Raw genomic sequence first — 25049 nt, 5'->3', positions numbered from 1 at the left:
AGTCGCAGGAACCTGGACAAGGCAATAAAAGACCAACACATTCAGCAAGGGTCAAAGGTAAGTGCAACACTTGTGCATGCTGGAAGAATAATTTCAATATGCATCCGCAGTTTTGATGGACATTGCCAGCCATAATGGAAGACAAGCATTTTCAATGCAATGGGTCTCGCATTCGCTTGAATTAGAGCGATTAGCGCTGCAAACTCCTAAGCGGAATTTTCTTGCCACGTAAATTGAAAATGAAAAGTAAAACAGTTTCACCTAAGCGAGCCGATTCAAAGCTCCACGGCATGAGCGTGAAGGAAACACACAGAAGGAAAAAGAAGTTCGCTTGCAGTCAAAAGTATCGGGAAAAGTGCAATTAGACATGTAACAGGGCCGATGTCCAAGGCAGTAACAAAACTGCCCCAAGAACGGACAAAAGTAAAGCATTTACCAATGATGACAAAGGATTTTTAAAAGGCAAGCCCACAAACGAGTGTTCGTGATGGGCGTGATTAAAATCCCAAATAGATAATTACACGTCAGAAAAGCAGCGCTTGCGCGCTGCTATGGTCGGCCTAAAAAAGGAAACTGATTGTGTGAAGGCTCAAGATGAAATAAGGGTACGAGACAAGTGGGTTAGCTAGATTATTTGTAAACAGTTTCATAACATGGCTGCAGAGGGCTACAGTTTGTGACTGAGTTGTGTAAGGTACAAAGTTACAAAAAGATGTCTTCTCACATCTCAAAACTTAAATTGTTGGATCTTCTTAGAGCTTTGGACAAATCATTTCTCCAACATGATCGACGTTCCAATGCACTATCCCTTCCATACGAATAGACAGCTCAGGACAATGACAGCTGTCAAAAGGGCGAGGGAGGTTATCCTGGTAAGTGCTTAGCTTCAACAATCTTTATCTTATATTTTGAGCATGATCTTTCAGGGGCTCCAACAACTTTGACAAAATGTGCTCCCCACAATGGACAATAATAGAAGGACCTGCAGCTTTCTAAGCCCTACTCTGGAAGATATATCTTGTGCATAGCAAGGATATCTTAAGAACGTACTGTCCCCATTCACACCTTAAAGAGCAACGATTGAAGAGTTTCATTTATTAGTGCATTATTACATTCCATACATGGCATCTTCAGTGTATATGTTATAATGATCACATTTTTATCCAAAAAAATCAGATTCTTCCAGATGAAATTGCGAATCACGGGCAACAGTGTTTGAGGCACTGGAGAGATCCTTACTCTCTTAAAAGGTGAAGTGTTCCAATTTCCCAGGTATTTTAGTGGCATCTCTTTCGTTTTCTCCTCTTAACCTTACCGCGAGACCCCCATGATTCTGCTGTTTGAGTGCATTTGTACTATGTCAGATTCGGGAATATATTCTTGCCTTGGGCCAGTGATCTTTTCTTTAAACACCAATGAGTTGCTCCTTTTCCAGTTTGCCCTCTTGTTGCATTCAAGACTACTGGAGTTTGTTTTCCTACCTGGGCATTTTTCCATAGCATTTCTCTTCCTTAGGACTGGCAAAAAAGGTGTCCACGCTGCTGTACTTAGACATACCTTTCAATATCCTAGTTTTGATAAACAGCCAGTCTTCACAATTCATCTTCTCATTCCACTCATCTTGTACAAGTGCCCCATTGGCCTCCTGGCTTTTCTCAAGGGAACTGATATTTTGAACAATACATCGGCTCACAATTACAGTAAGATCACAGTCACCACCACTCAGATAATCAGGTAATATAGGACTCTATATGGCACCACAGATAAGCTAGAGGACAGCCAGTTACACAATACAACGGTACAGACATCACAGGGTCCCATCGGAGCCTCCCAACCATTTGTTCCATATTTTGCAATTTTTAGCTGGACATACACCAGCTTCTCCTGCTGAACGCACCAATCCACTCCACTGCACCACTGACCTTTTGTAGGAGGCTCAGATTTCTTCCAGCTGGATACTATGTATTTTTTCGCCACCATGACAGCCATACCAAGCAGGAACCGATCCATCTGCATTTCTTCCACATCCTCAAGCACTCCCAATAGCAGTGCCAGTGAGGAAAGGTCTACTTCCCATCGCAATACCATTGATAGCTCTTCAACCACCGTTACCCAGTACTGCTGTATAACAGAACAGGGCTAGACGATATAGAAGAAGTAAGCAGGTTCATAGGAGCAACAGAAGCACCCTGGGTGTGCAAGGAGACCAGCCTTAAATAGCACTTCAGGAGTGAAATATGCGCAGTGAGGGTAGTATTTTTGTATTAATCATTAAAGTTAGGCAGATATTGTAATGGTTCCGGGGGGTGCCATTAGCGCCTCTCTCCAGTCATCATCCTTTTAAGGACCCAACTAGCCCTTCCAGAGAAGTATGAAGTGAGTCAGTGTCTGGGCCATTAATGATAAGCATGCTGTAGATTTGGGAAACGTGCCCTTTCCCGGGCGCACCCATCATGGCCTTTGTCAAAAGAGGACTGAGCTCTGGGACAGATGTGCCCTGTTTTATGTGTACATGCAGTGCAACTGCAAGTATTTACAGAATTTGGTCTTGGGTAGTGCATATACGTCCTGGAGATCTTGGAAGGAGTGCATATGTGTACTTGGTCAGAAAGCTCCCAGTTGTGTAACGCAAATAGCATCCCAACGACCAAAGCACTCCCATGATGCCACTTCCCTCAGCCACCGGCCCTGCCACAATGGAGTCTGTTGTGTGAGTGTTGTGATCCATCATATATGGCGCAACACCACCCACCAACCCAAGAAAACTATCTCAGGTCACTTCTAGCAATGGAGTCAGGACATAAAGCATAGCGTTTCTCTGCAGAAACCCCATAGTAAGTTCGACTCTGTATGCCGGGTCAGACTTCCCTCAGTACACCAATTATTTAGCAGTAGAATCTGGGACACTAGAAAACACAACTAGAGACTGGTCATGCCAAGGCCTCTGTCATATGCAGCACACTGACACTTAGCGTAAGCCAAGGACAGTCTGGAATTGTGCTACAGGAAGGTGAGGGTCATAAAGTCTAATTCCCGGGACCAGGGGCAGCAGGAGTAGAATATTTTGGAAAAGGTATAAAAACCTTGACAATATAATTTTATAGAGGGCTAATCTGCCCATAACATTCAGTGGGAGAGACTGCCACCACTTAAGGTCAACCTTTCACCCGGCTGGTCAGGGAGTAATATTAAGTGACCTGGTCAGTTCAGGGTAGAGAGCAACTTGGATGCCTAAATAGCGAAAGCTTAAGTGGCATCCCAGAATAGTAGTCTGCCACTCAAAGCAACAACATAAAGACAACAGCAGTTGAAGGAACGACTTGGTGGGGTCAATATGCAAACCTGAGGATTCGGCAAAGAACTCTAAAAGTTGAAGACAGCAAGGACTGCTGGTTCGGGATCTAAAAGATATAGGACATCAATATGGTCTTTGTGAATGGTGTCCCATTCCCATCCACTAACCTGTGCATCGGACCAAGTAAGCTGGGCAAGCTGTTCGACCACTAGCACGATCATTTTAGTGGGGGGTGGGGTGGGGGTTGAGGGCAGCCATGTCCGGTCCCCCTACATATGGGAAACACATCAGAGTCCACCCTGTTCATCTGTACCTGGGCAGTGGGATTAGACTATAGAATGTGAAGACGACGGCGACCAGTCAGGGCCACATGGAGGAGACGCAGGTATTGCCTCCTGCATCTAGCTGGCAAGAAGCCACATTGATCAGGGTAGATAAGGGTCTGTAAAACCTGTTGGAGATGTGATGCAAGGATTGTTGTAAGATTTTGATGTTCCCATTAATGGGGGAAATGGGGAGGTATCCTGCGCATGAAATCGGTTGGTGCAGTACCTTCGATGTGACCACAATAGTGGCATTGGTCAATATCACCTGGGACAGAGCCTGTTGTCACAGCTTCTTTACAGAGGTTCAGTAAGTGGGGCAAGAAGTTCCCTATACTTAGGGTAAAACTCCTTGGGGTAGCCATCAGTGTCCTCTTTCTTTCCAGTAGTCACTGCCGAAATAGCCACCCCATTCTGTTCAAGTGTGATGAGTTGGTCTAGACCCCATCTCTCTGAGGGATAGAGCTGAGGAAGGGACACCTCAACCAACAGAGGAGAGGCTGCTTCATCAAGAGGGTGGTGAACCACATTATACAAGCAACTATAATAATCCGCAAATGCCCGGGCAATGGCGGGAGCAGTGTGATGGAGAGCACCCGTCTGGTCCTTGACCTATTGTATAACCCTATCAAACCAGAGGGGCGGGAGGCCAGCCAATACAGCAGCTTATCGTTCTAGTATCCCCAATTGTAGATGCGGGCAGGGGTTGCTCACCATGATGGTTTTAGCTGCTTCAAGGGGGTAAACCGTATCTCCTCCCAAATCAGCGTTAACTGTTGAGACAGCTTGCCCTGGGAGTCTGCTGTAAGTTGTGTTTCCAGTCAGGGGGCTTGCGCCTCCAGCTGGGTGATATGGTGGGTTTCTGCTTTTGACATCTTCAGAAGGATCCTCCTAGCAAAGAGAGTGAGTGTCCATGGAGCGCACCGTGCCCTTGTTAGTGTGGAATTATGCCTTGATCTCTTGCTCCACTTCACAAGTGTATGTTTTATCTTGAAAGTGCCAGGCCAGGCATTTGGGAGCAGGCACCAAAGTCATATCAATGCACAAGTGTGTGATGGGCCGTTGAGGCTGAGATATACTGTTTTTACCTAGGATTCCACATTCACCAAACATCACAAGGACCCAGTGCATTTACCCAGTTAAGCAAATGGCAGACATCGCCACAACAGTGTTCTGACTGGGCTCTAGTATAGTCAGGTGTGGGGTTCAGGACCGCATTGATGTTCCCTTCCTATACATATGGGTCCTTCGAGTATTTGCCTTATAACTTTTGTGAGTGTGGTCAAGAAGGAGTCTAACACACTCTGGAGGGGGGGGCATAAAGGCACAGGAGCTTCAGTGGACAACCTTCCAACAACCCGGTGAGGATACCCTGGGGATTCAACCATGATGGCGTAACCACCATGGGAAAAGCAACGTCTCAAAGGCACTGACTAAAGTCAATAGCACCTGCAGGATGTTCTTGAGGGTTTCTAAAGGGTAAATGTCTGACTGGCAATAGCCGAGTTTTGGTTGCCCCTGATCTTAAGTGCTCTTGGAGTCCTGGGGAGGTGAGTAACAGATGTTAATGAGGGGCTTGTATCAAAAAGACAACCCCTTCTTTTCAGTTTCATCCACCATTTTGATCTGCTTTTCAACCTCTAACTTGAGTCTCCTTTTTTACACTTCTGCCCAACTCGTACTAAATATGGCTGGATTGTTTTATCCAAAGGACTGCCTCCCACATCAAACTCTGGGCAGCATATTAGCAATGTTCCTGACGGTGTAGCATGATATTGGGTCATTTTGGAGGGGCTATTCCATCAGAGGATGCTACTGCACTGGGGCCCTGGGACACAAGGTAATCACTGTGCCTGAGGTTTTAGGAAACATTAGTAGAATGGATCTTTTGGCTCTTTTAAATGGGCCCTTTTTAGGTCTGACTTATAATGGAACTTGTTATTGTCATTTACATGTGTGCTAGGCAGTGTGAGCGACAACATTTTGCCTCACTGTGGTGAATCCATATCATGATGGGTAATTGTAAAGGGGACAAAAGTTTCACATCGGGAGAACTTCCTGCTGAGCTGCTCATACGAATGACATGGTTTCCCTTCTTTGGAACCAGAGAATGTTCATGTAGTTTATTCTCCAAAAGTGGTGAATAATGGAGCAATACCAAGTAGAAAGACACCATAGCGTAAAGTCTCTTAACTACTTACTACAAAGAATAGCAAACTCTGGAACAGATATTTTCAAACACTTTTTCAACACTTATGACTGCAAAAACATGAAAACAACTGTACAGTACATAATGTCATTATTAGGTCAAGCCTAGACAGCGATTGTGCTGTCGCTTAGCGACCTGTTGTGTATGGTTTGTGGAGTTCAACCCCACCCACTGCTTGCCATTGCTTTTCATTTGCCTATGTTGGTGTCCTTTGAAAATCCTTGCTTGCTAGTGGTCAGTCCTGCCTCTTTGTCCCTCCTTTTTCTCTCCCGTTCCTCCCACAGAGCAGGGACTAAGTACTGTATCATTATACTGTATCATTACGCTATGGTTGTTGTTAGAAATGGGGTCTCTAGTTGGCAGTCGGATTGCACCCTGTCCAAGTAGGGACCCTCACTCTAGTCAGGATAAGGGAGATACCCGCTCAGATAACCCCTGCTCACCCCCCTTGGTAGCTTGGCACGAGCAGTCAGGCGTATCTCAGAAGCAACGTGTAAAGCATTTGCACATAACACACAGTAATAAGTGAAAACACTACAAAAGGACACCACACCAGTCTTCGAAAAATAGCCAATATTTATCTATATAAAACAAGACCAAATACAATAAAAATCCAACATACAGTAAGAGAAAATATGAATTCGGCAAGGTTTACTCAAAACTACAGTTCCTTGAAGTCGATAGCTCCACCTGGGGCTATCACAGTGTCGTGATCAACAAAACCCACAGTTCAGGCCAGCCGCAGCGTTGCGGGCCAGCTACGGTGTCGGGAAGACCTGCAAACAGTACCATGGATTTGCAGGGCGTTGTGTCCTCGTGGTGAGCTCCGGAGAGCGGCGCCACTGACGTAGCAGTGTCTGTTCCGGAGTCGGTGCAGGAGTCGTCAGGCCCTTGAGGTCACACGCGCTACAGATCGAACTCCAGGCTGATCAAGTCAGATGCGCCCGCGTGGACGGCGTCGGAGCTGCAGTGCGAAGCGGGACGGTGCGACATGTGGTGTCCACAGGTCACGGTGCAGGCAGAGTCATCGTCGTTGAAGCGCGGTCATCGGTAGGCCCAAGCCAGCGGTGCAGGACAGAACGGTGCTTTGTGACCCTCACGAGCGGTGTCCACAGGCCACAGTGCAGGCAGGATGCCTGGTGACAACACAGGAGTCGACGGTGCTGGCGTCGGTGGACCAGTGCTGTGGTGAGGGATGGTACGGTGCTTCGTGTACCTCACGAATGCTGTCCACAGGCCACGGTGCAGGCAGCGGTGCTGGTGTCAGCAGGAGCGTCGTCGTCGGGGATGTCCAGTCTGTGGTGTGAGCAAGCAATGCCAGAGTGGGGGGCCCACAGGTCACGGTGCGAGCTACGGCTCGGTGAAGTCGTCCGATGACAGCGTCAGTGAGATAAGGGTTGCGGTGCAAAGCGGGGCAATGCGACTCCGTGTGGCGTTGGCAGGTCATGGTGCAGGCCAGCGGCATAGTTGTTGGCGCCGCAGTGGTTTCTCCTCTTGAACAGCACAAAACACCCAGTTCCCAGTGCTGCAGGTCGAAGAAACTGAAGTCTTTGGTGTCTCTGAGACTCCCAACAGGAGGCAAGCTCTACTCCAAGCCCTTGGAGAATTTTCTCAAGCAGGACCCACACAGCAAAGTTCACCCTTTGCACTCTTTGCAGGCAGAAGCAGCAACTGCAGGCCAGTCCAGCAAAGCAACACAGCAAAGGGACAGTACTCCTCCTTCAGCTCTTCTTCTGAGAAAAGAGGTTCCTCTTGATTCCAGAAAGATTCTAAAAGTCTGGGATTTTGGGTCTTCTTATACCCAGTTCTGCCTTTGAAGTCTGGCAAACTTCAAAGCAAAGTCTCAAGTGTTTGCAAGATCCTTCCTTGTCCAGGCCAGGCCCCAGACACTCTACAGGGGGTCAGAGACGGCATTGTGTGAGGGCAGGCACAGTCTTTTCAGGTGTGAGTGACCACTCCTCCTGTCCCCTCCAGCACAGATGGCTAATCAAGATATGCAAGCTACCCCCAGCCCCCTTTGTGTCACTGGCTAGAGGAGAGGTGTGAACAGCCCAACTGTCAAACTGACCCAGACAGACAATCCACAAACAGGCAGAGTCACAGAATGGTATAAGCAAGAAAATGCCTACTTTCTAAAAGTGGCATTTTCAAACAGACAATTTAAAAACCAACTTCACTAAAATATGTATTTTTAAATTGTGAGTTCAGAGACCCTAAACTCCAAATTTTTATCTTCTCTCTAAGGGAATCTGCGCCTTAAGTATATTTAAAGTCAGCCCTGTTGTTAACCTATGACAGAGATAGGCCTTGCACAGTGAAAACCAAATCTGGCAGTATTTCACTGTTAGGACATATAGAACACACTAGTAGATGTCCTACCTTAAACATACACTGCACCCTGCCCATGGGGCTACCTAGGGCCTAACTTAGGGGTGCATTACATGTAGTAAAAGGGACGGTTGAGGCCTGGAAAGTGGATACACTTGCCAGGTCAAACTGGCAGTTTAACACTGCACAAACAGACACTGCAGTGGCAGGTCTGAGCCATGTTTACAGGGCTACTAATGTGGGTGGCATAACCAGTGCTGCAGGCCTACTAGTAGCATTTGATGTACAGGCCCTGGGCACCTCTAGTGCACTTTACTAGTAAATCAAATATGCAAATCATGGATAAACTAATCAACAGTACAATTTCTATAGGGAGCACTTGCACTTTAGCACTGATTAGCAGAGGTAAAGTGCGCAGAGACAATAAACCAGGAAAAACAGACTTCACAAAATAGGAGGAAGAAGGCAAAGAATTTGGGGATAACCCTGCAAAAAGGGCCATTTCCAACAGTTGTTGATCTGTTCTTGGGGAGGACTATGTTTTTTCTTGGTTTTCTGCTCTGAAACTGTTTGCCTGTGTTCTGCTTCAGCACTATTTATTCACTTTTCCATGTAAACCTTAATCGGCTTCTTTTGGTAAGATATTCCCCCTAGGAATTCAGTGTGGTGCTTTCTTTTAGCCCCAGTTCTGTATTCACCTGTGTGCACCTTTTACGTTATCAGCATGTGAAATTAAGATTGGGGCATCGTAAAGAAGATTATGACTTGAAAATTATTTACTTGATTCTAACCTGACCGCATGTCAGGACATATGCCCTGCATCGCCAGACATGCGGAAGCTGGTTTTTGTGATGTCTTTAATCAGCCTTTAACTTTGCCACAGGTGCTCCCTTAATTTTGCCATAGGTGCTCCCGCTGAAGATGTCTAGAGGGAAAACAAAGGGCCACGCACGTCAGTTCTGGCAGCATGTTGTGTGCCAAATAGTCAGTTTCGGGGAGGGTTCAGGTCTGGAAGGAAGGGGTGTAGGTGAGGATGCTTGTGTTCGTTGTCAGACTTTGTGGAGCGCTAGTTCAGTCATACACCGGGCCAGCTTGACTGTCAGACCTTCAGAAGCAGCGGGAAGAACCTGGGAGCCTTGACGGCGTGCATTACTTCAACTAAGCAGGCCTGTACCATAGGTTTCAGTCCTTGGGAGTGCACGTGTTTAAGGGCTGCCAACCTCATTTATAATACCATGCTGTGCTTCTCCCCCAGGAAGCCCCATATTTCTACACTTCCATTCACTTGCCTCGACAGCCATTCCCTTTTAAGCCGCAAACCTTTCACTGCAATTTGTTCTTCATTATTGCTATGCAGTTTTACGTGTTTTGGGAACTTTTAATTGTTGTATTTTTTCATTTTGACCGAGCACTTTTTATAAGTGAACATATTTTGTACATCTGTCTCAGCACTGCACCCGTTTCACTTACACCGCTCTATTTTTGTTTACAATTCCACAACAATTCCAAACCAACCCGAATAATTCCACTCCAAAACCACATACATCTACTCCACCCAAACCAAAAACACGTAGATAAAAACATCGTCATTTACGATGCCAATAGCTCTAACGCTCGCAAATGTGAGACCTACTACATTGCAAATACTGGTTAGGTATTGCCAACAGAATGCGTAAAGCTGTCTGTTGTTAAAGACCTGTTGTGGGTAATACCAATACTTACAGTGAGCTTTGGATCAACCCTTTGCTTACCATTGGTTACCTTCTGGTGTTTGCTCTAGGCAGTTAGGGAGGGTGGACAGAGAGAGCATAGCTTCTTTACGTTTTGTTTGCCTGACTTGTTGTTTCCACTGGTAACATCCAGAGAACTAGTTTTCCCTCTTTGGCATTCCATGGGAGCGCATCTGCTTTCCTGCTCCCTCCTTTGTGTGCTACTTTCCCTTTTACCCCACTCCGACGTTGCTTCTCCATGATCACTTCTTCCAAGAAAAAAACAAATACATATTTTGTTCTCTTTTTTGAAGGGTCTAACAGCTGCATTTTACTAAAGAGCAGCTCCTTTATCTTTAATTTGCTTCAGCGCATATCCTTTTGATTTAGCACTTCAAAATGGATGCCCCCATTTTAGAACAGTAAAATAAAAGTTAAAAAGAAAAACAAAAGTAGTGCCATATTATGACATGTACATGAGCACAGTGAAGTGATTTATTGGTTTTTGCCTATAAATAATTTTTTTTTTTAAATTTGCCATGTAGGAAATCACTGGTAAAAAGCATTGGAAAAACCAAAAGGTTGGGTTAAGGCCACTGAAGAACGAGTTACTTACCTTCGGTAACGACTTTTCTGGTGGATACATTAGCTACCTGTGGATTCCTCACCTGATGAATACTCCCATGGCGCCAGCATTTGACGGAAATCTTCTTACTAGTCTCTGCACGTCGACGAGGACGTCACTCTAGCCCACGCGACGCCGTCTGACGTCATACAGGCAATAAGAAGTCCTCGCCGACGTGCCGATGACAGTACCAACATTTTTTACGTGCATGAGAATAATAATAACCCAATGCAATGAAAGAGCAAAGCAACATCTCTTAATATTGTAAATCACACAACATTGCAATAAAATAGCTGTAGATTTAATATAACCTTTTTTTTTTTTTTTTTTTTTTTTTTAAAAACAAATAAATATATTTATACATACGAATCATGTATATACCCAATATATATATAGATTTATATATAAATATACACATATATACAAATATCATATATGCAAAATGTATTGCAACTTTGAAGACCAAAAGGAGCACACTCAAGGATTGCTTGGAGAGACCAAAAAGGCAACGGGGAGGCGGGTGGGACCGTGAGGAATCCACCGGTAGCTAATGTATCCACCAGAAAAGTCGTTACCGAAGGTAAGTAACTCGTTCTTCTGATGGATACAACTACCTGTGGATTCCTCACCTGATGAATAGAGTCCCAAAGCAGTACCACGCCCGGCGGTGGGTGCCTAAATGGTCAAACCAAGAAATCCTGCAGCACTGACCGTGCAAAATGACCGTCCCTTCTGACCTCAGAGTCCAAACAGTAATGTTTCACAAAAGTGTGAAGGGACGACCAAGTTGCGGCCTTGCAGATGTCGACCACAGGAACACCCCTGGCCAAGGCCGAAGAGGCCGACTTAGCTCTGGTGGAGTGAGCTCTAATGCCCTCAGGCGGATCCTTCTTTGCCAAAGAGTAACAGATTTTAATGCAAAGAACAACCCACCTGGAGAGTGTTCTCTTGTGGACTGCCTTTCCTCTCCTCTTGCCCACGTATCCGACAAACAGCTGATCCTCCAGCCTGATATCCTTCATTCTGTCGATATAGAAGCTCAACGCCCTTTTTGGGTCCAGGCGATGTAGTCTTTCTTCCTCCTTTGAAGGATGAGGCGGAGGATAAAACGTGGACAAAGTGATTGTCTGAGCCAAATGGAAGGGTGAAACAACCTTCGGAAGGAAAGCAGCCTTGGTCCTCAACACCACCTTATCCCCATAAAACGTTATATAAGGGGGTTTAACCGATAAGGCCTGCAACTCACTCACTCTCCTTGCAGATGTTATAGCTACCAGGAATACTGTTTTAATAACCAAATACCTTAAGGGGCAAGAATGCATAGGCTCAAAAGGGGACCCCATAAGGAAAGTCAGGACCAAGGACAAATCCCATTGAGGCATAACGAATGGTTTTGGAGGATATTGATTCAGAAGACCTTTCAAGAATCTGAGAACAATAGGGGATTTAAATAACGATGGTTGGTCTGGAAGACAAATGAAGGCTGACAAGGCCGACAAATAACCCTTAATGGTAGCTACTGCACAACCTTTCTGCGCTAGAGACAGTGCAAAAGACAAAACATGTGACAGATGAGCATGTAAGGGATCAATCTGTCTCTCTCCACACCACATAACAAATTTAGACCACCTATTAGCGTAGATAGATTTAGTGGAGTGTCGCCTGGCCGCTAAGATAACATCCACTACATCAGGCGGGAGAGAGAAGGAACTCAGGTTGCCCCGTTCAATCTCCAAGCATGTAGGTGCAGACTCTGGAGGTTGGGGTGGAAAACCTGCCCCTGCGACTGCGAGAGGAGGTCTGCCCTGAGAGGGAGACGGAGTGGAGGGCACAGTGAGAGTTGGAGAAGGTCGGAGTACCATACCCTCCTTGGCCAATCCGGAGCTATTAAGATGACTTGGGCCCGGTCTTGGCGAATTTTCCTCAACACTCGAGGAATCAAGGGTATGGGGGGAAACGCGTAAAGCAACTGGTCGCACCAGGTTATCTGAAACGCGTCCCCCAACGCTCCCTGCATCGGATACTGGAGGCTGCAGAATAACGGGCAATGCGCGTTCTCCCGAGTGGCAAACAGATCTATCCGAGGAAACCCCCACATCTGGAAGATTAAACAGACTTGATCTGGATGGAGACGCCACTCGTGGTCTGCCGAGAATTGGCGACTGAGACTGTCCGCACGTACATTCAAGACCCCGGCCAGATGATTTGCCACCAAGCAAATCTGATGGTCCTTTGCCCAGGACCATAGCCGAAGAGCTTCTCTGCAGAGAAGGTACGACCCTACTCCTCCCTGTTTGTTTATGTACCACATCGTGGTAGTATTGTCCGTCAGGACCTGTACCGACTGACCACGAAGGGATGGGAGGAAGGCCTTGAGAGCCAAACGTACAGCCCGTAACTCCAACAGATTGATATGAAACACCTGTTCCTCTGGAGACCAAAGCCCTTTGATCTCCAGATCCCCCAGATGAGCTCCCCCATCCTAGGGTGGAGGCATCCGTTATTACCGTGGCCACTGGTGGCGACTGCGCGAACGGCTTCCCCTGTGAAAGATTGTTGCCCGCAATCCACCACTTCAATTCCACAGCAGCATCTCTGGAGATCTTGACAGTACCTTCTAAATCTCCCTTGTGTGGAGACCACTGCCTTCGGAGGCACCACTGAAGAGCCCTCATGTGCCAGCGAGCATGCGTGACCAACAGAATGCAGGAGGCGAACAGACCGAGCAGACGAAGGACCTTGAGGACTGGAACTACCGCTCCATTTCGAAACATTGGAACCAATTCCTGAATATCTTGAATCCGCTGAGGCGGAGGAAAGGCTCGACTCAATGTTGTATCCAGTACTGCCCCTATGAACAGGAGGCGCTGAGAGGGCTCCAGGTGAGATTTGGGCACGTTCACCGAAAAGCCCAGGTCGAACAACAACTGGGTTGTTGACTGCAGATGATGCGACACAAGCTCCGGGGACTTGGCTTTGATCAACCAGTCGTCCAAGTAAGGGAATACTGCTATCCCCTTCCTTCTGAGCTCCGCCGCAACCACTGACATCACCTTTGTGAAGACTCGAGGTGCTGAAGTAAGACCAAACGGGAGGACCGCAAACTGATAGTGCTGCGACCCTACCACAAACCGGAGATACTTCCTGTGCGACTTGAGTATCGGGATATGAAAGTAAGCATCCTGCAAGTCGACAGACACCATCCAATCTTCCTTGTTCAACGCCAAAAGCACCTGTGCTAGGGTCAGCATCTTGAACTTTTCCTGTTTGAGGAACCAATTCAAGATCCTCAGATCCAGGATTGGTCTCAACTGACCATCCTTTTTGGGAATCAGGAAGTATCTTGAGTAACAACCTCGACCCTTTTCCTGCTCTGGGACCAACTCTACCGCGCCCTTTGAAAGGAGGACTTGAACCTCCTGTTCTAGCAACAGGAGGTGTTCTTCTGAACAATAAGATGGGCGGGGCGGGATGAGGGGCGGGAACTCCCGAAAGGGAAGGGCGTAGCCTTTTCCCACAATGCCGAGAACCCAAGTGTCCGTTGTGATAGACTTCCACTTGTGGAGAAAACGCTGTAATCTTCCCCCTACAGGAGAGGAGTGAGTGGGAAACGGTGGAAGCCTAAGGCTGCTTCCCCTGCTGCACCCCTCCAGAGGACGAGGAAGAGGCAGAGTGCTGTTGAGAGGCTCCTCTGGTACGGACCCCACCCCTCCCCCTCCCACTAAATGACCTATAGGGGAGGGAAGAGGCGGGTTGCTGGAACCTCCCCCGAAAGGAAGAGGAATAAGAGCCACGCCCAAATCCCCGAAACCTCCTGAAAATTCTAGAAGAGGCAGAGGAAGAAGGAGCTTGCAGTCCTAACGATTTGGCTGTGGCTCTGCTCTCCTTAAATCGTTCCAAGGCTGAATCTGCCTTGGCTCCAAACAGTCTGTCCCCATCAAACGGGAGGTCCAGCAGGGTCGACTGCACATCCGCAGAGAACCCTGAGTTTCGGAGCCAGGCCTGTCTTCTTGCCACCACAGCCGTGCCCATCGCCCTGGCCACCGAGTCGGTCGTGTCCAGCCCAGACTGGATAATCTGGGTCGCGGCAGCCTGGGCGTCCGAGACCACATCCAAAAGACCCTGGGGAAGCTCCGTGAATGAAGACGAAATATCATCCATCAGCGCATGGATGTACTTCCCCAGAATGCACGTGGCGTTGGTGGCCTTCAACGCCAAACTGCATGACGAAAATATTTTCTTGGACTGCGCATCCAGTTTCTTGGAGTCTCTGTCTCCAGGCACCGTCGGGAAGGAACCAGGCGCTGACTTTGAGGAACAGGAGGCTTGCACCACCAAGCTCTCCGGCGTAGGGTGTCTAGAGAGAAAGCCAGGGTCAGATGGTGCAGCTCGATACCTCCTGGCCACAGCCCTATGAACGGCCGAGGAAGACACCGGCTTCTTCCACACCTCCAACACCGGATCCAGCAAAGCCTCATTAAATGGCAAGAGAGGCTCAGCTGCAGCAGAGGCCGGATGCAATACCTCTGTCAGCAAATTCTGCTTTGCCTCTGCCACCGACAAAGGCAGGTCCAAAAAGCTCGCTGCCTTCCTCACCACAGCATGAAAGGAAGCAGCCTCCTCCGTATATTCCCCTGGAGATGAAAGGTCCCACTCAGGGGAAGTGTCCAGCCCACTGGCTGTATCCAGACCATGCAGTCCGTCTCCAGAGTCCTCAATCTCTCCCTCCTCTAGGACTCGCTGGTACTCTTGCTCTTCTAAAAGACGGAGAGCACGCCTCCTCGAATGAAGTCTCTCCTCGATACGCGGAGTCGACATGGCCTCCGCCGACGTCGAAGAACGGCGCCGATCTCCAGAAGCATCTGACGCCGCGTCCGGCGCCACAGGCAGCTTCGGCGCCGAGGCAGGAGCCGGAGGACGAGGTCTTGGAGCCGATGGACCAACCGGAGTCACAGGGCAAAATCCTGACTTCGACGGAGGGGCAACCTCCGGGGCCGAAACATCCGAAGCCACCGGAGCGGCCACCGACGCCGGCACCGGCGCCGAGCCCACATTCCCAAAAGGGAGAAAGGGCATAAAGGGTGCCGGCCGAAGAGGCGCAGGATCACCCAACGAAAAGGCCAAGGGCCCCGAAGGACCAGCCGGAGCAGCTCCTGGAGCCATCTGCTGAAAGATGGCATACATCGCATTAAGGAACGCGGTACTATCGGCTCCAGGAGTGGGAAAAGCCGGATACTGGGGTGCCTGGATCGAGGGCGACCCCGACGCCGGCCTCGACGTCTGCGACGCCGGAGAAAACACAAGAAGCTGCACCACCTCAATCACTGACGCCTGACCAGGTGAAGCCGGTGACGCCGGAGAGGGCAACGGCGTCGATGGATGCGGCGTGACCGTGGGGCTGACCTCCCAAGTCCTCCGACGCCGAGCCGAAGGTGACCTCGAACGAGACTCCTTGCTGGAGTGACGTCGTGAGTCTCTACGGCGCCAGGAGTCTCGATGACGCCGGTGAGACCTTGGCGAAGAAGACTTCTTATGATGTTTCTCCTTCTTCTTTGACTTTGCCATAAATAACTTGGCCTCGCGCTCTTTGAGGGCCTTCGGATTCATGTGTTAACATGAATCGCAAGTCGAGACGTCGTGGTCGGAGCTCAAACACCATAAACAGTCGGAGTGAGGATCTGTAACTGACATCTTGCCCCCACACTCTCGACAGGGCTTGAAACCCGACTTCCTCTGAGACATTGTTACCGCAGAGAAGACTACGCAGCAGACAATACACTGTAACCGCGAAGGTAACAGTAACTCCCTCGAAGATAACCGTTTCGAATGCACGGAAAAAAGGGAACTGTCATCGGCACGTCGGCGAGGACTTCTTATTGCCTGTATGACGTCAGACGGCGTCGCGTGGGCTAGAGTGACGTCCTCGTCGACGTGCAGAGACTAGTAAGAAGATTTCCGTCAAATGCTGGCGCCATGGGAGTATTCATCAGGTGAGGAATCCACAGGTAGTTGTATCCATCAGAAAGACAAAACTTATTGACTCTGCCAAAGCTTGTTTAAAGGTACAAGGGAATGAAGAAACGGTTGTTAGATTTTATGCTGCAATTATCTATCCAAGACTTACCAGACAGGCTGCCTAGCGCTGTATTATGAACAGTGTGAAAATGCTCATATTACAATGCCAAATGTTGGTTTAAATGGCAACAAGTTTGGGAAAAGTTACATTTATACTGGGCTTTATGCAATCTAGTGGTAAATTTATTATTTTGAATTTTTGCTCTGGACCTCCACGTGCCCTGGGGAGAACATTAAAATGAGCAAAAACAGCATAGTTTGTCATAAATTAAAAGAAATATTATACTCTATGCTAAGTATGTCTAAGAAAGTGTAAGGAAATATCAAGCAGTTCAAAAGAAAGCAGCTATAAATTGTGCGGACGGAAAGCATCACAAATTTCTACCTCTAGAAATCACTGTTTGCACTTAGCAGAAGCTCTGTGCTTAGAATATTATGAGCTTGTGTAAGACCTTGCATATGCTCTTTTGAACTAGCTTCCAACTCAAGAGATCCTTTACATGATTAGGACCTGATGTGATCTGTATCTTTATTTGTACATTTATGTAGAGACCTCCGTATTACAGGTGAATCTTTGCCCTTTTGGATCTGCTCTCATCATAATGGCGGCTGACTAATCATCCCTAACAGGAGAGCTGAGATTTAAAAAATAAAAAAATATTAAAATATCTTTAGCCTTTAGAGAGGAGGGGTTTATTTCCTTTGAGATCTTCATTTGGGCCTCCCTCTAGGTTTTGGGCAACATTCAGCATTTATGACAATTTATCTAATATTTGTTAAACAGGTAAAAGAACCACCAAACAATCACTTTTATAAAACCAAGATGTGATGGTTCACAGACTTAATTTGTGCTGGTCTTTTGGATTTGTGATCAGTATGAGAACTATTTCAATAAATTTCACTTGCCAGATTGACATGTCAATGTGAACCTGGATACAGTGCAATTCTGGATGACGGCTGGGTGTGTGCACCAAGCAAATGTCACACTTACACTTACAGGCTTTGCCACACTGTTTTTTTAACATTATAAAATCAGAGCTTTTGATAGTGTGGGACCTTCTTGGTGGCTCTTCAGCTTATCACTCCCATTCTTTAAATTAAAAGCAGACATATGTAAGGTTGGGTACACAATCAGGCAAAGATGTGATATGGGGTGAAGAGCATGGAAAAGTTGGAGATGTAGAGCGTTAGACACAGAGCTCAAGCATGCACAGGGTTCTCTCAAAGTACTCTTCACCCTAGAATCTAGCTGTCCTTCTGTATGCCACTCGCATCCTGCTTTTGTTAGCCCATGTCTTTTGCTATTTTTTACCCCACTTTGTAGAGCTTCCTAACCTCCCAGGAAATGAAGGTCCCTCAGAGAATTTTCAGTACTACAGAATGACAAAACAGACTGTGCGAAGACCTCAATATTTAATGCCAGTGCACTTGGATTTCTCTCATTCCCTTCCCATCCCTCTATCGACCCATACACAGAACAAATCAGCCAATGCAGTGTGCAGGACACCATACTTGATGTATTGTGTGCCTGGAGATATCTGCAGGACCGCTGGTCAACTCTTCTCCTCTGCTACTGGCACTTCCTTTCTGCCTGCGACAATTCTGTTTGCTCCCCAAAAAAACACTATGAAGGGCCACAGGCAATGGGGTCTGTCTGCATTATCCCTCTGGAGTGGAGAGGGTTAAGGACTCGGATGTGTCAACGGGTATAGACGCAATTTCTTTTTTGGATAAACATAAATGATGTTGCTTTAGCAGGTGACTAAAAGGCTAAAGAAGTACTTTAGGTATTGGGGGGGGGGGTGGTCAGAGAGAGGTGAAGCACAGAGGGCACAATTCAGAACACAAAATACCAGCAAGTAGTACTCTAAAGCCCTTTGAAAGACATTTCAAAAATACTGCTCCAGTGACTTGCCAATGACACCCAAACAAATATGGCACAAATTGCATATCCCTAAGTGTAGGACCCACCCATTCCATTTAAATTTCCTCTTAGAAACTTTCTTAGAGGCTCAGCTCTCTGACCTCCTTTGCCGTCCCCTTTCAAACCTACACCATTCCTGTGATCCAGCATCCCAGAAAACCTAATTTCTTAAGGAAGACTCTGTTCATGAATGATCTCACATACAAAACATCCTCCCCCTGGCTGTGATATCCCATCCTTTGTAAACTGTGGTCTCAAACTCCCTCCCACCCTTTCTTTTGTTTCGTCTTGTCCATTTGTTTCCCCATCCCACATCTCCATCATACTAAGCTTCTGCTTGGAGGGCAGGGTTTACGATCACAGTCAAATGAACTATAAACAACAACCTAAAGATTTTGTGTTAAAAATAACTTACCAATGCAATCTCTTCTCTTGTCTTCAAGCTACTAAAGTGAGGAGTCTATAACACCAAGAAAAGACTGACTGTCCAAAAAACAAAAAACAAAAACAAAAACAGTGGAGGGTTGAAATGTCGCAGACTCCGATCAGCTTTGAGGTGATTTTTTATTAATGGGAAGAACACAGGCAAGTGAAAGAGGGAGAGAAGCAGGGTGAAGCAGCCGGGTAACAGAGAGCAACAAAGAATTTGGGGGAGAGACATACAGGAATACAGCTCTATAAAAAAAAAAAAAAAAAAAAAAAAAAAAAAAACACCCATTCTAATGGAGTGCTTCACACAACAAAAAGCAGTACATGAAAAAACACGCAATGGAAGCAGCAATGCCAGCTAATCAAGAAGACTGTAAACAGGCAATGCTCCCCGGGAGGGACAAAAACAAGATTGACAAACTGGGACACCAATGAGAAGCAGACAAAAGAGAGAGACAATGAAAGTCAACCAATAGTATGCAAGCTCCTCTATTCTTGGTGAGCCACAAAATGCCTTGCAAAAGACAGTGCATGCTCTGTCTAGTTGGCTCAACCTAAAAGCCAGTAGTGAAATCCCTGGAATGGTATAAAATATCAGAAGTACCGCCTTTGTGCTCTTGGGTCTGCAGAAATGGACTAGAAAAAACTGCAACACCCCTGAAATACTTATGTATAGTCACTGACCTACTTGATCAAGCATGATTGTATTGAAAAAAATTGTGGTGCCTTGATATTAAACTGGTTTTCTTAAGCATTCTCTAGCACTAAGGCTACCATCTCAAGGTAGCCCACATTTGTTTTTTAGTGCAAACAATATACTTCTTCTTGCAGCATTTCTTGCAGTTTTGTGAAGCGGGGAAACAGTCCTCTTCTGAGACATCGCACCACATAATCCTGACAGAAATCGTGACCATGAAATTTCAAGAACTGCTGGCAGTAGCTGCAAAGCAGATTGTTGGCCTTCTTGAGCACAGTAGCAAATAATGTTTAGAAAGTCCGAATTAGTGAGGGACTACTGCTACTGAGCGCAAAGAAGCAACCAGAACTGCCTGATAAAAAGATCCCTGTACAGGAATACCGTAATTCTTAAAAGGTTGTCAGTCTACCTCCAACGCTTGATACTTGGCAGGAAGACTGACAGTGATGCTTAAACCCAACCTCTCATACACACTTAAGATGTTTTCCCCTCAACCCCATGCCCATTCATAGAGGTCAGGTAGCAGCCAGAACAATTCCATGTCCACTATTGCAGTCCAGGCAAAGCAGATTATGATCATAACAAATGTATTTGTAAAGCACATATTCACCTCAACGAGCATCTTTTTGGCGCTGAAATAATAGATGTTTATCGTTAACTAACCAGTGCCGGAAATGGTAAAAACATACTATAGGATCCCATAAATTAGGGGTCAAGGTCTGTCAGCCAAAAGGGGATGGAATGAGAAGAGGCATAGTCATGAATAGTGGAGTCTGACAGTCATCTCATGTGTTTATTTTTTTTAAACTTCCACAAAGAAATTGGCAACAAGGACAAATGTTGTGAACACATATAAAGGTTTATAATTATTCCAAATATTTTTACCATGAAACTAGTATAGAAAAGCATATTGTGAGGAACACATTAAACATATCCACTCAAACACAAAATTTGCAAATTAGCCACTGCTTCTCACCAACAACTTGTACAATTATTTCTTATTAAACACTGGCACATTTGCTAAGAGCTGTGTTATTACCGCAATGTTCTTCTTGTGGCGCTTCTCCTTTATATGCTTGTGGGCTCCCTGGATGTTTTCAATGTGCACTTGACAGAGCTTGCATAGATAGTGGAAGTTGGTGTAATCTGGGGAAGGCTGAAAAACACACAATTTAACAAACATGTGCAAGCACTCCATCTAATTAAAATAACAGACTTATCTTTAGCAGGCTGATTTAAGCTAACTCAGAAATTGACTAATACACCACTTTCCAGATTGTATTGGTTGCTGTAATGGAGGTGTAATATACATGCACCAGAAGAACAACATTTGGATAATACCTACAAAGTGTGAAAGGATGAACTACAATACTGTGCTCACAGTAAACACTCTGTAGGTATGATGTATGGAGTTCTTCTGAACAGGTCTATAAAGAACTATTATAGTGTACGTACTGAGGTGGTTATAGCAGACACATTGTTTGCAGAAGTATGTTTGCAATGCAGTTTATACATCAACAGGCCTGGAGAGGTACCTCAGTTTGCTTGGAAAATTGCAGCAACGACGCAATAGTGCAATACAGACCATGTCCCATATGCTTAACCTGCAAGTATAGAGCCAATTGGAACAAAACAATTAACACAAATAAAAAAAGAGCTACTTCAAGGTTTCTTTCTGTGATGCGAGTAGATTTTTTAATTTTTAGAAGATTCACAAATAAAGCACCAGGCATGGAAATCTAGGTAGGCCGTATATATTTCTAACTACACAGCTTTTGTGTTTTTTGAAGCAAAAATCTATTGACATCCACATTGACATGGAATATTTGCAGACTATATGTTACAGCAGTATTTGGATGCATCAATATTTACTTTTTCCCAATAGTATTAAATGAGAAAATAAAAAAAAATAAACAAGAAAAGAATCCAACATTACAGATTTCCCCCCCCATACCCAACCCATCAAATTCAATCCAGCTATTGTCAGTCAATCTTTAGTTAGATTAGTTCAAAATGATATCATACAAAGTTTAACATGGGTTAGCCCATTCAAAATGTAATGCAAATAATTTTATATAGCAACTAGTCAGCCATGCACCTCACCTAATGAGCTGCAGGACCTTTAATCTTGGTGGCAAGAGCAAACTGTGCTGGAATGGCTCTATTATAAAACGTCCACCAGTGGGCCCCATATTCCATCAGCACTCATATAGGTTCGCCATGACATTGCTCAGCAACTATATCCCACAGCGCACTATACCAACGAAAGCTACAGGCTGCATCCTTTATTTTCCACTATAGGGCTAATTCTAGATTGGCTGCTCCCAGGCAAGTCCACTGTATACTACAGTTGTTTTTTGTAAAGTATTTAAGGCATGGTTGCCGTAATCCCACCAACACTTCAAGTGAATGCTGGAGTGGGTACACCAAAATCTCCTTAATTGCCCCTGCTATCTATTTCCACTTTTGCTGTGAACCTAAACAGTCCTACCAAATATTAATCATTGAGGCCCTCTGCCCACATTGTCGACAGTACATGGGGCTACCAGTTGTAAACATTTGGTGCACTTTTGTGGTTAGTAATGCAATACATAAAGCAACTTGTAGTTGATTTATTTTGTTTTCATGGATAATGAGTTTATACTGATGTCAAACTATAGCATTGTATGTGATTTCTCTGCCAATCGACTTATCCCTGTTATTTTGTAAAATCTATTTACGATTAGTTTTAGTTTATAATAGTATTGCATATATCTTGGAGATGAGGACTTTCCGAGACATCAAGCTGGCTAGACGTTTCTCATATATTTTTTCTCAAATGGAGACAAATTTAAACAGGTACTCTTCCAAATGAATTTATGGATTACATTTTCTAAAGTTGGCAAGAATCCTTCCTCTGTCTGGATTGGCAACACCTAGAAACTCTAGTAAGAACATTCAACTTCCTTACATTAATTTGCCCTGTCTAGGATAGGGGGGCCCAATCTATTGAGCTCTGGTCATATCTCCACTAGGAAACAGTGGTAGTTTGCTTTATGAAAGTCCTGAATGTTCACTGTAAGTCTAACTTCTAGATAATAAACATACATGAGCCACAAAATGTTTACCTCGTTTGGGGGTAATGACTGATTTAGAGTGTCTGATTTTTCATTATTTTATACTCTGTCAGTTGTTCACATTCTGCCAGTTATTTAATAAGGCCTTTTAAGAATCGGGATGGTTCTTCCAATGCAACGGTGACATCATTGGAGAAGAGAGTGAATTAATGTGTTTCTACTTCAAATGGTATTCACTGTATATCTTCTGCTTTGGGAGACCGGTATTTCAATGCTTAGTATAAATAAGAGACAAAAAAGAGGAGGCAACTAGTTGAGTTCCCCTCTCGAATTAAATGCCCGAGAAATTTGGCCATTAAATGTTACATGAGCTTTAGGAGTGTCATAGTCCTGGAAATAAAACCAGTCCTCAAGCCTACCTCCTCCAAGACCATTGATAAGAAACACCAGTCCACTTGGTCGAAGGCATTTTCTGCACCTGAGTCTAGAATAGCCTGTATGTTTTTTCCCTTACCTTGCCGATTAGGTGGATTACCCTATGTATGCTGTAGCATGCTTACCTTTCTTTAACAAATTCTAACTGGTCCAGTTAAATTACCCCGTGCAGGAGATTTTCCAACCGGTTACCAAGACTTTCGTACATCGTTTAACATCACAGTTCAAGAAGGCAATTGGCCTACAGGAGGTACATTTCTGTAGGTCCTTGCTGAGCTTTGAAACCAAAGTTCCGACTGCTTTTGTCATAAAACTCCCTATGGACTTAAGTTGACGTCTCAAAGTTGTAATTTTCCCATGGAAGAGTTAGTAAAGGACAAAGATCATACTGTCGGGCAAGTGTCTGTAACTCTGCCTCCAGAATCTAGTTTCTAGGCTTCTGAGTCTTCCAAGATTAATACCAATTCATAAGCATTCCACGTTGTTGCTACAAATAGTCCCCGACTTTCACTGAGGGCAAGGTATTTTTCCATGCACTCAACAATCTCTTGTCTGGCTCTCACAGGATCGCGTCGTATGGTTGAAGTGAAGTCGGAGTATAACTACGTTTCTCTTTCTAGGCCCAGATATGTGTGTATAGAGATTGGGGCACGACAGAATATACTGCTTTACCTGTACAATCTGCTTGTGGATAACATGTGCAATCTCAGTTTCATGTTTTTTTTCTTCTTTCTATATCAGTAAGGTACTGTTCAGGGTGTCAAATCCCTTTCCTTATATGTCCATAAAATGTGGCTGTACCTGGGTATTTTCTAGAGAAAAGTAGCTCACCTGAGCATTGTGGCACTTAAGAGAAGTGCGCAAGTTGGATTGAAAAGAAAAAAAGACACAGGGAAAGTTTATTAGTACCTAAAAAGCTAAGCGTTTGGATTTTTCAAACAACTTTTTAAATTATAAATTTGAATTGAAGGACTCCAAATGTATATTGTTTTCTGAACTGGAGTTAGTGTACTGATGGGCAGGCATCAAGGACAAATGTAAATATGTTGCTAGTTCTTTTCTTACAATTACTATAATAAAATGTAATACAATTTGGAATCGCTCTGTGCCTACAAAAACAGTCATCATGATTTTGGACCAAAAAAAAAAAAAATTAGTCTATACAAAGTACTACCTCATGTCATCGGGCAGATTCAGCGAGAGTAGCAAATCAGGTGTGCCAACACCAATTATGTTGCAAAATGCACAGCTAACAGCACTAATGTCTTAGTGGATTATTAATAAGGATACGATTACCGTAACAGTTTGTTTGTCGTGGAAGAAATTATTTTTTTTTAAATTATGCTTTGTTCACTCTGATAAAGTTGCAGGCGACAAGCAAGTTTGACGTAAAACGTGCTGGGTAGAAGCTCGAAAGATCACAGTTAAGGACAGAACATTTGAATAATTTATTATGGACTCTTAATTGTGTGTGGTCAAAGGCAATGCTTAACATTTAATGTATATTCTGTGAGCATAAACAAATAGCTATTTGTAGTATCTATTTGAACTTTTGATGTACTAAATGTAGTTCACCAGTCAAAGCGCATTTGCTCTTGGCAAGCACTTAGTTATTAATTATGTGTATATCAAATTGATATTAATGTCTAGCCTATCACTGAATGGTATGTCTACTTGATTTTCTTAATGTTCACAAACATCAATTCATTTTTTTTAATCAAAAAATGCTTGCATGAATGTATCTATTCAGACTATTTGTCAGCTATTCATGCTTTGCTCAAGGAAGCAGCTGCATCAGGTTTCAAGCTTGTCCTCAAACCTCGCACATCACACAACATATTCTCATTTATTTCCAACTGCCTAAATAACTGCCTATATCTTTCTTAGTCATTCACTAAGAAAGGGCACCCAGAAACCTGATGGAAATCACAGTACTGTGTGACC

At 45.0% G+C, this 25049-nt stretch overlaps 1 protein-coding gene across 6 annotated transcripts in view; it reads right to left on the bottom strand.

Moving 5' to 3' along the window:
• The window catches only part of TUT4 (terminal uridylyl transferase 4), a 1006035-nt gene that overhangs the window by 867404 nt on the left and 113582 nt on the right, over positions 1-25049 (bottom strand). For all 6 annotated transcript variants that reach the window (XM_069232665.1, XM_069232664.1, XM_069232661.1 and 3 more), the window contains one exon: positions 20654-20770. In XM_069232665.1, coding sequence (XP_069088766.1) covers positions 20654-20770 — 117 coding nt within the window. The remainder of the gene's footprint in view (positions 1-20653; positions 20771-25049) is intronic.

The sequence above is a fragment of the Pleurodeles waltl genome, chromosome 4_2 (genome assembly GCF_031143425.1).
Source record: "Pleurodeles waltl isolate 20211129_DDA chromosome 4_2, aPleWal1.hap1.20221129, whole genome shotgun sequence".
Lineage (NCBI taxonomy): Eukaryota > Metazoa > Chordata > Amphibia > Caudata > Salamandridae > Pleurodeles > Pleurodeles waltl.
Note: the sequence above shows the minus strand (reverse complement) of the source record. Positions and strands in the feature narration are given on the sequence as shown.